General features: G+C 40.0%; 1 protein-coding gene across 2 annotated transcripts in view; it reads right to left on the bottom strand.

Annotated features, from left to right (window-relative positions):
* gabrg2 (gamma-aminobutyric acid type A receptor subunit gamma2) overlaps positions 1–12,923 on the bottom strand; it is a 44,870-nt gene extending 31,947 nt beyond the window's left edge. For both annotated transcript variants that reach the window (XM_070917002.1, XM_070917003.1), the window contains exons 1-2: positions 12,650–12,923; positions 4,082–4,221 (exon numbers count right to left, since the gene is read on the bottom strand). In XM_070917002.1, coding sequence (XP_070773103.1) covers positions 4,082–4,221; positions 12,650–12,765 — 256 coding nt within the window. In that variant the 5' untranslated portion in view covers positions 12,766–12,923. The remainder of the gene's footprint in view (positions 1–4,081; positions 4,222–12,649) is intronic.
* Positions 12,924–13,983: the final 1,060 nt, after the last annotated feature.

The raw sequence follows: 13,983 nt of genomic DNA, 5'->3' as shown, positions 1-13,983 counted from the left end.
TGATGAAATAGAAACCCTGGCTCCGATTTTTCCTTTCCTGTCTGCGAGGAGACTACATCAGAGCCTACAGGGCCAACTTCATCTTCAAACAGGCTTCCTGCCAATGTCAGAGAACCACACTTTGTCTGTATTTACGGCCAAACTCCTGACCCATTTACCAGAATACCTTTGTGCCCTCTGCAACATCCCATCCATCCCTTTTTCTGTCCTTCCATGCTTCAGGCCTGTGAGCTCCTCTTGATAGCCAATCAGTTACTCTCTTTTCTCACAGACCTGCTGGTGCCCAGGGCTCCCGCAGAGACGCACTTTTAGGTTAAAAAGTGCCTCGTAAATGTTTTGACTTGGCAAGATTTGAGGAAAGATCACTATTCATAGCCCAAAAGAGACCACCAAGCAAATATGCTACGTAACTTTAGAGCCGCAGTTACACTGGAAACCATTAGATGTTAGTTTTTTTAAACAAGGTTAATTCCTTGTAAGGAAACTAATGCACACAACTAGTCACACGTGTAAATTAATTATCTCCTTGCTTGTGCACCTGCATGTTTACATCGGTCCACCGCCATGCATTATACCTCTTGGTTTACTACCCACACCGGTTTAGTGAGATGGACAGACATCAGACACAGTATGGCTGAGGAAACTGAACAGCTTGGTGTCAAATGGACGTCCATGCTCTGTCAGACCCTCTAAGTCAGCCTGGATCAGCATCTCCACTTTGCTATCTAATGCGTACGTTCATGGATGACTGGACATTATGTCTGAGAGGAGAGTCAGGTTAAGACTTGAGGCTTGATGCAGGAGCTATAGTGAGTATGAGAGATAGACGGAGGGAGTGAGTGCAGGTTTGCATCCATTTTTCATGTCACTCACAGGCATACATGAGTGTGCATTGCACCCCGGTCCCCCTCCACACACACTTTAAAATGCATGAACAAACTTGTGCATACACACACATACACACACGGACACATGCTCAATGCTCTTACCAGTTTATACTTGATCTCTCATAATGGGTTAGGGTTAGGGTTAGAAAGTGTTGCTTTCAGGCAGGTATATCAGTGAGTAGGGTTAGGGTTAGGGTTAGGGGTTAGTTAGTGAATCGGCATAATTAAAATTTATGTAGACTGAAAATGTGATGCACGAAATATGTAACCTTGGACTGGATTATTAGTAACATCACATATAAAGTAATACGCATGGCATAAATAGAGTTTTACTAAATAAAAACTAATTTGTCTTATTTTACACAGCCAACTGGAAAGTGGGTGCCTTTCATAAATGCACACAGATGCCAAGGGAACATTATTCCAAGATGCCAATGAACATAAAGTGGATGTGCTAAAATTTCTAACTTGTCTCATACAACATACAGTACATGCCAATACACCCACCACAAGCGTCCTGGTAAAAGGCTGATCGAATTACCTCATAGACTCTGACCGAATGCATCACCGCATATTAGCAATCATTTAGACCTGTTAATTCAATTCATTAAACTCACTGTTCAATAACCTTATGTCCTTGTCGTTGCTCTCCACATTTATGAATTCTACGAAACAATCTATATATTTTTCTAGAAGGCAATGACCTTGATCAATGCCAAGGATGTATTATGAAATAAGAATTGTCTCTCTCGCTCTCTCTTAATATCTCTGTCCTATTTGCTTCAGTTTTCACACGTACAGTAGACTCCAGGGGCATTAAAAATTAAATGAGCATCACAATGGACTTCAAAGGGAAGCTGTGGCACAATCAGCGTTGAATCTAAATCCACAGCATTTCAGCGCTCTGAGGAGTGGAGGAGAAACTTCGCTTTGCCTTGGTATGGTTGGTTGGTTGGTTGGTGGATCAGATGACAGTATAGCCAGCTAATTATAACCCTTCTGTAGCTGTGTAACTTGGCAGCAGCTGGAAGACCAACGCTGAGAGAGCGAGATCATAGCTTGTTTGAAGATGATGGTTAAGACGGTGGCAGCCAGCCGCCCAGCTACGCAGCAGCTCTCTGGGTTGAAACTGCACCTCAAAGAAGATCTGAGCTGCTCTTCATTTTATAGCACAAGCCCACTTCTAAAGTCTTAAGAATGGAGATGATGCCCTTCATGAAATGTGTCACATTATATGTGGCATTGTACATATAGTACAGTATATGAAAAAACCATGGAAGAAGCTGAGTATAACTGATTTATGTACATCATGTTACTCAGCTGCTTTCATCTTGTGCCATCATTTTAGTCAATTCATTAGTCTTGCTTTAAAGCTGTCGGTTCCCGGCAGTGGAACCTCCGGCTACCTAAAATAATTGGCTATGTTTGTGGTTGGGAAGCCAGTGAGGGATTGGGCCCTTTTTGTTGCACTAGGGATGCAGACTGGTTGACCTAATTGAAAACTTGTTATTCAATTCCAAGAAATCATGTAGCATCCCATACGTTAACCGGTTAACTGCACAGACTATGGTCATTTAAAGCTGGCTCATCAGTTGGTGATCACTTGTTTTGGCAGAGATAGGAAGGAGCACTTTGTCGCCACTGTTTAAGGTGCAGGTTGCATGTTTCAGTTTTTGTTTGCCTATTTCTGTGGGTGTACTCTACTACAAGACACAAAACTTAATGTAGGCAAACAATAGTGCTTCAACTGTGACTCTGTGACATAGACTGATAAGACTGGGGCCTTTTTCCAAACTATTCATACCATTGGTAGCTTTAATACAGCACTACACAGTGTCCCTACTGTGGATGGAGATGCAATTGCTAGCACATTGAGTGGTATATCTTTATTATTCTACAAGAGTATGTGACAGATTGTGACTTAAACCAGTTTTCCCAGGAATGCTCACCCATGAATCAAGTATTCAACGGTACTGAATATCTCCCTATTCTGCTCTTGCATGGACGTGACAGGCTTTAGGATATATGTGCACTTGTGTCGACAAGGGAGCCCTGCCCAGCTGTCCGTCAAAGTGAAGGGAGTAAGCTACTTGTCTACTTCTCAGACTGACAAGACCATGACAGACTGCTATCCCGACCGTAACACATGCATGTACATGAACACAGGTATACATAATTTATGGTCAGCCTGGCTGCCTGTCAACACAGTGTAAACACACACATAAAATGCACACAGGCAAACACACAAAGACACTTTGTATTGCCCAGCATGGTGTAATAATGACCTGTATGCTGTCCACATTAAATCCTCTCTGTGTTCAATTTCTACAGACTGAATGCAGCGCATATGCACAGGCCAACGAGCTGCAGCTGGCCTACCACTTTCATTTCATGCTATTAAAAAAGTCATTATTTCTTAGTATTTTACAATTTGCAGCAGAGATATTCAAATATGTATCAGGTGGCATGGCTAACATTATTACTAGCAGCCACCAGAGTGAGGGAAAGTCACAAGTAGGCCTCAAGCCTAAGTTCTGAAGACCCAAGTGGAGTCCAAGTCCTAAACTTTGTGTTTTGAGTCCTCAACAAGTCATACATCCTTCACCAAAGTCAATGCCATTTTAGAATTTTAAACAGAGTAATAGTAAAGTAGATTTACAGAAACAATGAATTAATTAAGTTAATTTGTGTATTTACTACTTTCGAATAAACGTCCTAACATTTAAGAGCAAACTGACCAGGTGCGCCTTGGTATTCCTGTGACTGTGTGAGAAGCAAATTACCCCAGTAATGGCGATCTAGAGGGAAATGTCTGATTTGATTTAATGTATTTGTTAGTGACAATGCTGTGAATTATTGCTTTATTAAGGAAATATTAAAGATTAAAGAGGGGTATTAATTATTTTGTGTTTCAAGCTTCACACCCTTGCACAATCATTGATTATCTGTCTTCACCAAGTGAGAACATGGCAGGCTCCAGGATTCAAAGAGCCCCCTCTAGAAATCAGTGGGTGACGTCACAAACGCCATGTCCTTATTTTTCTGCAGTGAATGGGTAAAGTGCTTGGATATAAGCATGTATGTCAGTGAATGAGTGCATATATGTGTTTGCTTGCAAATGTGGCCATAAACGTGGGTGTATTTCTTTGTGATTCTGTGACTAAACAGATCATCTGTGAAAAATCAGCGCCCACCTCCAATATCAGGTCTGAGTTTGTTGTCATATCCATCTAGTAGGCTGTTTAGGATGTGTGTGACGTCACTCTCGTACACTTTGGGAGTCAGCACCCACGTCTTGTTAGACACCTCATCATCGTCATCAGTCTGGAAGGAGCTGTGGGGAGGACAGAGAGAAAAATAGCATGCAATCAATAACGTCTTTTAAAAGGAGAGCAAGCAGTGTCTTTCCTAGTTTGCTCTGCTTTCTTTATGGAGAAATATTAGGAGACAAGAGAAAAAAGTGTTTTGAAGATCTCAATCCAAGGTCAGGAGATGAACTGTTCAGGGCTTTTCATCACCACGTCATTGCTTCTGTAGCCATACTGAAAAATATCTTCCCTTTCCATTTTCTCTCTGTTAACAAAGTAGTTATATCACTGAAAAAGGCTAATATGAGGTACTAAAAAGAGTGAAATAAAGTGGTCATTTTGTAGATTAACATATGAATCAACTATGGTACACATTCAGTGCAACACTTTTCTCAATTTTCTCATTTCTTTCACAATATAACACATTAATCAAATATTCACGTTGTTTTAGTGTACCAAAGTTAAAATCCTGTTGTCTCCATTATGTTCAGTCTACAATATGTAGTTTAACTGCATTCACAATCATCTTGTGCATATATTGTAATTTGTTAAATACAAAGGGTCTTTTCAAAAATGCCTCTTTAGTTTGATTCAGATTGATTCTTCTATCAGATACTTTAAACATCTAGGACCATTTAGGGAACAGTGTTTCGGTAAGAACCCACCAGTATTTCAAGACCAATCCCATCATCTATTCAGACCACATCAGATAAGACAGAGTAAAAACAAACTGTGCGCCATCTGATTCATTATCTGAGTTTACACTTTTTTGTTTATTTTTATTGGATCCTACATCAATGCATATTAGTGTGCACCACCACACCAGTTGAGAGCAACTATCATCTATGTGACACATCACTTTCATCATTAATTTTGTTTGTCTGCTGTTACTAATGTTTAAAGTAATGTGGTTAAATAGTCAGCAAGTGAATTAGACATTAAATTCCCACCTGGACAGACTCATCATAAGGACTCATGCATTTCTTCTTCTGAAACTAGTTCAGTAATGGTCCCTCTCTCAATGGACCCTCTCTCAATGGTCCCTCTTTTTGGCCAGATTTCACCAGAAAAGCTGTGAGACAAAGCTTCTCAAGGGAGGGGGGCAATTTCCAATTCCATTCAATAGAAGTTGGAATTTGACAAAATGTCCAGGCCAAAAAGTGAGTCAATCTCTTCAAACTTTATGTGACAGTGTCTTTCATATAGAAAGTATGGTCACATTTAATTTAATTTAAAAGTCTAATCTTGAATCTTTTTGTTGATTTTTCTATAGTCAATGTCCAGATTTCATAGCTTTGTCCCAAAGTTGAGACAAAGACAAAGTTGAGGAACGTGACGGCAGTATTGTTTGTCGTATCGTAAAGAGGGTTTTTTTAGGCCCCCCAAGCTTCTGTGAGAGCTGGAGAAGACAAGCCAATTTTCCTGAGTTTACTTCCTCACCTCAGACGTCTCAAACTGAAAGGATAATGATGTCTCAAGAGCCCCTGACCACAAATACCACCACGGTGGAGCTGTAAATGTGTTTTCCTGCTCTCCCACAGACAAGTATGATCTTGGTAAATTATATCTGGAATGAAGGTTTATTCTTTGTTACAGCGGATCTTTTTTTCAGGTTTGAGACCAGAGCAGAAGATGGAGGTATGTGGTCTCCCATGAGAATGCATTAGGGCGAATAATATGCTAACAACAGCATGCTGCCATTTAGTAGGACTGTTTTACGTCAGGAGACTTAGTACTACATAATGCTGTCTGCAATAAGAAGGAAGGTTGTACTGCCAGTGGGCAGGGGTGAGATGTGTATGTACTCTGTGTTTGAGACAGAAAGAGATGTTAGTGAAAGAGACTGGGAGCCAGATCCATGTACATAAAAGCACAGGGCAAATCTGCGCTGCATCTTTTCATTCAATTTGTGCTTGCACTATCTGAGTGTAATTAGTGTGTGATTTACTAAGGCAGCAGTTCATTACACAATCAGTGTCTGGGACTGCCTTCTAGACTTGTTTTGTGCGCGAAGGGAGAGTTCAAAAAGTGCAGTTCAGTGGTGGGATTTTCCTGAGATTAGCAACCTCGAAAGGACGTAAAAACAAGCTACAAGATAAAGTTATGTGAAGACGTAACAACATTCCAAAATATGTACTAAGGCTTAAGTCAAACTCTAACTGAGAAAATGTTAATATTAACCTCAAGAAAGGCTTGTGAAAGTACTGCAGTAAAGTCATACTGCTGTCTAAGGAATTGGAAAAAATATGGTGCAAAAGAAAATGTGTCTTGCTAAAAAAGAATAGACATATCTTTTCTATAAGGAGGAGGAGTAGTGTTTCTATGCACCACATACCTGGAAAAAAACAAAAAATACCACTACTGTTTGCCATTGCCTTTTATTAAATTAAATCTCGGACTGTCTGTTTATATGGGTCTTTAACATTAATATTTCTTTATTTTTTATATATATCTTGTCTTAATGCTTTTTTAAATCTTATGTAAAGAACTTTTATAGAGCACCATTCAACAACAAGGTAATTCAACTTTCTAATATCAGTGCGGTACAGTATCTCAGTACTGCAGGAGGTCAGTGAACGTCAAGTTCAACTTTTTGTTGATGACAAAGCCAAAACTCCCAATTCCCCTCTGTGTTTACGTAGTGTTAGAAAGTGGACAGTTAAGGTCATTTATTGGTCTTAATTTGTTTAATGTTTTTTTTTCTTTTCTTGCCTTTAAGCAAATTGTTAAGTTTTCTATAGAATACTGAATAATTACATTTACATACACACTCTTTGAAGGGAGCTGATTTTCCATGCAAAGAAAGACTGAAAACTAATGCGCAATCAATCACACATTTCATATCTCCTGATATTCATGTGATCTTCCTTGTGTGCGTTAACGAGAGGCCTATTTCACTAATTACATGCAAGTTGTGCCTCAGATGACAGACAACTTGCATGTGTGGCTGTTTGATAAATAACGCAGACATGTTTAGGTGCACAGGGCATTGGAAACAAGGCAGAGACAAAGAGGGACAGAGATACCAAGAAAGAAGACTTTGGATAATTTTTAAGTTGTGTCAAACCCTCAAGCAGTCACAGGTGTGGATAATTTGGGCACGTCCAGTAGCCATTGAATCAGATCGGGGAGATGGCATAAAAGCATAAAAAAACTGCATAAAAGACCAACCTTGAAAACAGTCGTGAGCTTTCAGCAGGGCTTTAGAGAAATAAGAGGAAAACATACTTCTGAATGAAATAATAAAGAATTAGAAATGGTGAGAAAAGAAGACACTGTTTCCATGGTAAAGCATAAGGATAGAGGCCCTGATGGCTTTCTCATGTTCTTAGGCTGGGTGCGAGGAATAATGTTTTGACCAGCACTCTTCTTTAGACTGCATTAAGTGCCATTAAGTGCCATCCATCTCCACCATAACACCAGTGCCTAAAACATTAAATCTTAATTATTTTACTCAGGTGGACCCTTTTAAATATGCCTTACTTGATGTTATAAAAAATATATCTGTACCTGTCTCTGGCACAGATAGATAGATAGATAGATAGATAGATAGATAGATAGATAGATAGATAGATAGGGCAGAGAAGGGTGTGAGAACTTGAAGATATATTTTTCAGGTTGCTGCAATTTTATCATCTATATTCATCTCACAGAGTATCTCTGTGTTTATGGAAATGTTCCAAAGACGAGCACATCAAAGGCAGAGCCATGTGTTCTCCACTGCAGGCAGATCTGAGGTTTTGCCTACTAATTCGGTACCTGAAGATCCACAGAGAGGTCTGCGCCAGTGTGTGTGTGGCGTGCCGGTATGTGTTTGTGTGTGTGTATTTGTGTTTGTTTCCCATGCATATATATGTCCGTGGCTGTGTATGTAATGATGGAGAGTACTGGAGCTAAGTGTTGTGTTCACAGCTACCCTCATTGAGGGCAATCTGATAGTTTCATACGTTCTACCCCTTCACATTTAGCGGCATCATCAAGAAGCACTCTCATCTGCTCTACGTGCAGCAGTCAAAACCTGTCCGTACTACTGAACAGGTCTCAATTCAAATCTCATCTTCATATAGCAGCAGCAGATAACTGCCCCCGTCCTCTGCAGTCTTACATGTTCATGTCTAAGAAGGGTACAGATAACAATATCAGCTATGGAAACAGCTATATGCCAACCATTAGCATGCACGTAAAGTTCCCTTGAGCTATCATCTTTGCATGTTTTAAATTGTAGCTAATAAAATAACCAAATATAATGAACCCACATGCTTATTATTAACCAACATGAAACTGGTCCTGTCCCTATGGCAACAGCACAACAAACTGCTCTTCCACATCAGGTTGTTGTTACAACCCTCCTTTCACAAGCTCTGCTTTTAATAACAAACAAAATAACACAATACAATGGTGACATTTTACTAATTAAAAAACTGTAAGCATTTAAAGTGGATATGGTACTCACACACAGGGCTGTTCAATCACCTGGACTGCATGTCAGCCTGCTCTACTTAACTGACCTATGGCAGTAAGAGCCAGTGTATTTACAGGCTTCACTCAGTCCAGTTTTAACCAAATCACACACATTAGCATGCAAGGCTCACTCTCAGTTTCTCTCAGCAGTGAAGTACAATAAGGCAGATTAGGTCAATTTGTGTATCAAGTTAAAGGCTCAATCAGTAAATTCTTGGACTGTTCAAATGTCAGATTATACAGACATATACAACTGAAATGTTTGATTTAAAGATGATGTAAACAAACCTTAACAGCCTTAACAGCAACATAAAATATGAACAACTCTAAGGGCCTGTCTAGCTTTAGTTGTTGTTTGAGTGTGGGCTGAGCTTTCTGTTTGCATTGAAATGTTTAACTTTTTGGAGCTTTATATGAACGGGGATATTGCAGTGAGTCCTAACCTAATACAACATTGCATTGCAACATTGCAACAATGCATTGTATATTTAGTAATATGCTATCCCAAGCACGCAAAAGTAGGTCATATACATTACCCCAGAGGGAAACAAAACATCGGAGGACTAGTTTTAAAAGTATCCTAAATTCACCTGCTGTGTACTTGTGTCCTTAAAATAGGAATGCACAAACCCTTTTGGATTAAATCTAAAAAACATCTATATTTGTCCACAGGATCTCTTCGAATAAAGATAGAAGCACTGTATCAGGGCTGAGGCAGAACGGGTGGCCACCGTGAAAAGACTTCAGACAGGACAGTGTCTTAGGTTTGTTATGTGCCAACAGCCGAGGCCCTACTTCAGATTGATTGCAATACTTACTGGGCTGAGTATATGGGAGTAATCACCACTGCAGTTAATTCACACCCTCCTAACTCTATCCCAGAAATCTGAAATCGCTCTGACCTCAATACCTCCTGCCTGACGAATATGGCAGCTATGAGCTTTGACTGTCATCTTCTACTGTCCTGTCAAACTGTCTTAAATCGACATAAGAAAAAAGAACATTGACATCTGCGTGCTTCCAACTACATTTCACGAATCCTAAGACATCAGTACATATGGTAGTTATTATGGGATACATGACACATTGACAGTTTGTCAGAATTATACATCCCAACCCTTTCCAAGTGATGACAAGAAGCAGATAGTGTATGATGGCTTGATTGAGTCCAATGCATTGTAGTTTCCTATTTAAAGGGATGGCATTTTAAAGAAGCTGCACTTATAAATGTATAAACACTGGCCTTTTGATGGGAATGAATGCTGTTTGGGAATAACTGGAATGCAACAAGTGGCAGGTTGTCCCACATCATCCACAATTACGGCAGCTCAAAAGAATACAACAAATCTATATATTCATTTTCATCAGTTGTGATCATTGTTATGTACCATCTTCATTTCATGAATTATGTCCATACCATATTCTTGCTAGCAAGCTAATTTTAGCCAGAAAATTTAATCTGCAGATTCAGGAGTCTCATGTTTAAGCAACTGATGACAAATTTAATTTAAGTCACTTTATTTCTATTTGTTTCATATACAATTATGCCAACTGCAGATTATTGTGTGGGTGTGTATGTTGTTGGCAAGCTATCTGTTAGTTGTTTGTTACTTGTTAGGTTGTTGTGGGATATTTCTATTAAGCCATAACTACATGTAGCACTGTAATGCTTTTGTTATCTTATAGGATTCCTGCATTGCTGGGATTGACGCATGCCATGAGCTGTAGATGTTCAACATGGCCATTTTAGGTGACGAGGGATAAAGTCAAAATGATCAGATAATTATTAAGGTTTAGAGAAAATATGTCAACTTTTTCCCTACTTTCTATGGACAAGGTACGTTGTTAACAGCCAGATTACCCTGGAGAACCTACTGAATATTTGTATTTTTCATTTTTTAAATGAATATGTAAGATATCAATGAAAACTAGAGTGGGTTGATGGAAACTTAAACTTAACGACAATCTTGAAGTGTGATTTACTGTGTTGTCCCATGTACATATATCCCGTGTCCATGTCCATCAAACCAATGTAGACTCTTATTGATCAATGAGATTTATACATTTGTATTAAAATATGTTCTAGTGAAATTGAGGTTAGAAAACTAAAAATAGAAAATATAATAATAAATTGTAGCGTGTTCCAAATTGTGGTTACGTATTGAATTTCATCTGCCACCTAAAATGGTTGAGATGAGTTTGCAGAACAGCACACGTCAGCCGGCCTAACAAAAAAACATAAGCAGCGCTTCCTCACTCTGACATCACTTCCTTCTGTCACGGCTATGATGCCATGGTTTACAAACTCTGCTAGGGGATCCTGGGCCTGCACCTGAACCCCACTCATTGACTGGTGGAACTATATGCTAAAACATACATTTCTACTTAAAGGCTGTGGTGGCAAACCCAGATACTGTGATACCTTTGATGTAAAACAGTAATTGACTGGGCACTGGGGTTAATGTATGATGCTGCTGCAATCAGACATCACTACACATAGTAACTGTCAATGAGTCACAAAGTAGCATGCCGGGGCCTTCAGAGATGTCTTATATAAGGGGTCTCATACATGAATCACAAATGCAACTTACCCAGCAATAGCTGTCTTTTAATTAATATACAGGACACAGGACACAGGAAAGTATATATATACATCTTGCTGTCACTTCACTGGGTGTTAACTAGGTTTGAGCCACATATGTTACCTTCATACAAGTGTTAACATTAAGAGCTCACATTTAAGAAGCATCCAAATGTCACTTGCTCTGATCCATCTCAGTTCATCATGTTTCAATCATGCACATCTTGTAAAATCCATAACCTGCTCATACATCTCAATTCTGGGTGCAATTCAAATGGACAGGGTGTTGTGTTTACTCAAGCATATTGTGCACACTACTTGGGCATATACAATTAGAAACACACACACAGGCCTGACAATGTAGGCTGGGCAGGGAGCCCTGAGGTTGCGATCAGCATGACGGTGATTGAACGTCGGCTGATTTATCTTCCTCCATTTTTCACCCTCCAGCAGCACAAGACGAAAGCGACGCGAGGAGCCTAGGCATCCTTCCTCTTGACTATTCTTATCTTAGTGCTCGGGAATAATGTCTTGACAGGGATAACCAAACAGCTTCTCTCAAACAAACTCAAATCTGCACCTCAGTTAAAGCTGAAATGGCAGTCCTTTGCCTGTGTGTGTGTGTGTGTGTGTGTGTGCAAGACAAGGATCAGTCCATATGTGTTATCCTTGTCCTTATTGTGCCTTTACACTTGTATTCTCTGTGTGATTGTCTGCCATTTTGAAATGCTTTTTTTTTTTTTTTGGTATTTCAAATACGTGGGATGAAACGTACCCCGATTCATACTGAAGTTGTCTTTATTACAAAAGACTGTTTGCATATAGCTATCCGGCCACATCCGACACACGCGTTCAATAATGAGGCTTTAGCTCTCAGAATTGACTTGATCCTTAAAGACAGCTTAGCAGAGACTATATGTAGCCTTAGCTTCAAGCAAATTAGCCAGCCACTATGCTATTCCTAACGCCGGACAGACTGTGAGAGACACTAAACATGTTTATCTGCGCAAAATGCCCGGTGTCAAACCATCTGATGTCCACAGCAACATATATTTAAGGCAGTCTGTAGCTGCTCTTTTGTTTTCTGTCAAAGAAAAAAAAAATATGATACACGAAATCTCCCAGTAACGCGATGCATGTGTCGCTGTGTCTCCCTAAAAAATTAATATCACACTTCCATGTCGAAACACAGCTATAGCAGTGATAAATACACTACATGCCTCGGTTTTCTACTAAAACTAGACTCCCCTCGGCGACCTAATCGTCCAGGATTCCCATTAATAGCAGGGTTGTGTTGGCATTAGATGGGAGGCACCGCAAAATGATGTTGTTCAAATAAGAAAGACGCTACCCAACAGAGCCGACACACAATCGTGGTTTTTGAGAGGAAATATCCCGCAATGATATCTTACCTTGTAGGGAGATTAACGACAATAAACACCCAGAGAAACAGCTTCAGGGGGAGGGAAGGCTTCGCCATTGCTGTCGAGCATTTGGAGGCTACATTTGGTGAAGCCATCATCACCATCTTCGTTTCCTCTTTATTGCAGATGGACGTGTCCGTCTATTTACTGTGTTTCCTCTCTACGATACATTACGCACGTTAGCAGTAGCGGGTCTGCAAATCTAGACCCGAGGCGGACGTGCGGTGGAGTGAAATCAGCCAAAACAAAATCGATGCGAGTCGAAAGCTTGATTTCGTATAGCTCGTTTTTTTTTTTTTTTTTTTTTTTTTTTTTTGCGTGTCTGTTGCCGAATCAACAGCCTAGCAGGGCCTTAAAAATCTGCCTCAGACGGCGAAGCCCCCCCCTTGTATAAGCTACAGTAATATCAAGCTGCTGAGAAAACCAGCGGAGCCTCAGTCTGAATGCAGATCAACACTGGGGTCAGAGAGGAACTGATGCACGTTGCTGCAGCACGGATCAACACATGCGTGGTTTCACCAAGCGGAAGCAGGGCTGCACAGAATAGGGGAAAAGCCTTAGCTTGCTGCTACAGGAAAAATGGTGGCTTTATTTTTCACTGCTAGCACACTATTGGTGTATACCACGTGATGATTGTTAATAAAAAAATTTTTTTTTTTTAACATGATAAAATGATGCTGTGTTAAGATGTATTGTATTTCCCACTGGTGTAAATCTCGCACCATTTGTCAATTACTGCCAAATAATGTGATGCAGCAACTAACACAATGCAATGCAAGGGCTCACAAAATGAGATCTAAGGTGACATCCTGGGGTCCCTAACAGGCAAATACACCATTGTATGCAGTAGGCCCTGTCAGTGAACACAATGAGGGTCTATAGGAGACTAGAAGCTGTAATCATGTTTCACTGGTACTTTTCCTAACTACAGTGCAGACAAAGAAACTCTTGTATAAGTAATCACACAAATCATTTCGGATGGAGAAGTGTGTGTGTGTGTGTGTGTGTGTGTGTGTGTGTGTGTGTTCCTTGATGCCACACAAATCTATTTGGAATCCTAAATGAGCCGCATGCACGAGTCTAGTCCAGTCACGCTTTCAGCACCTTGGACAGCTCTATTAGTTTCATCTGCATTACAAACCACCAATCAGCACCAAGGACAGCTTCTGTCAGCGTGTTGCTGCTTAAATCGGAGGGATACTGGCTCTCACAGCCCAGTTGATTCAAGAGTAAATATCCTCAGCCCCAAAATGGAGCCCAGAATTCTGATTAGTTTACTTTTCTGTTTATTTTGTGCACTAATTGATTGTTTGACTGAATGA

This window comes from Enoplosus armatus, chromosome 13 (assembly GCF_043641665.1).
Source record: "Enoplosus armatus isolate fEnoArm2 chromosome 13, fEnoArm2.hap1, whole genome shotgun sequence".
In the NCBI taxonomy this organism is placed as follows: Eukaryota; Metazoa; Chordata; class Actinopteri; order Centrarchiformes; family Enoplosidae; genus Enoplosus; species Enoplosus armatus.
This window is presented reverse-complemented; position numbering and strand designations above follow the sequence as displayed.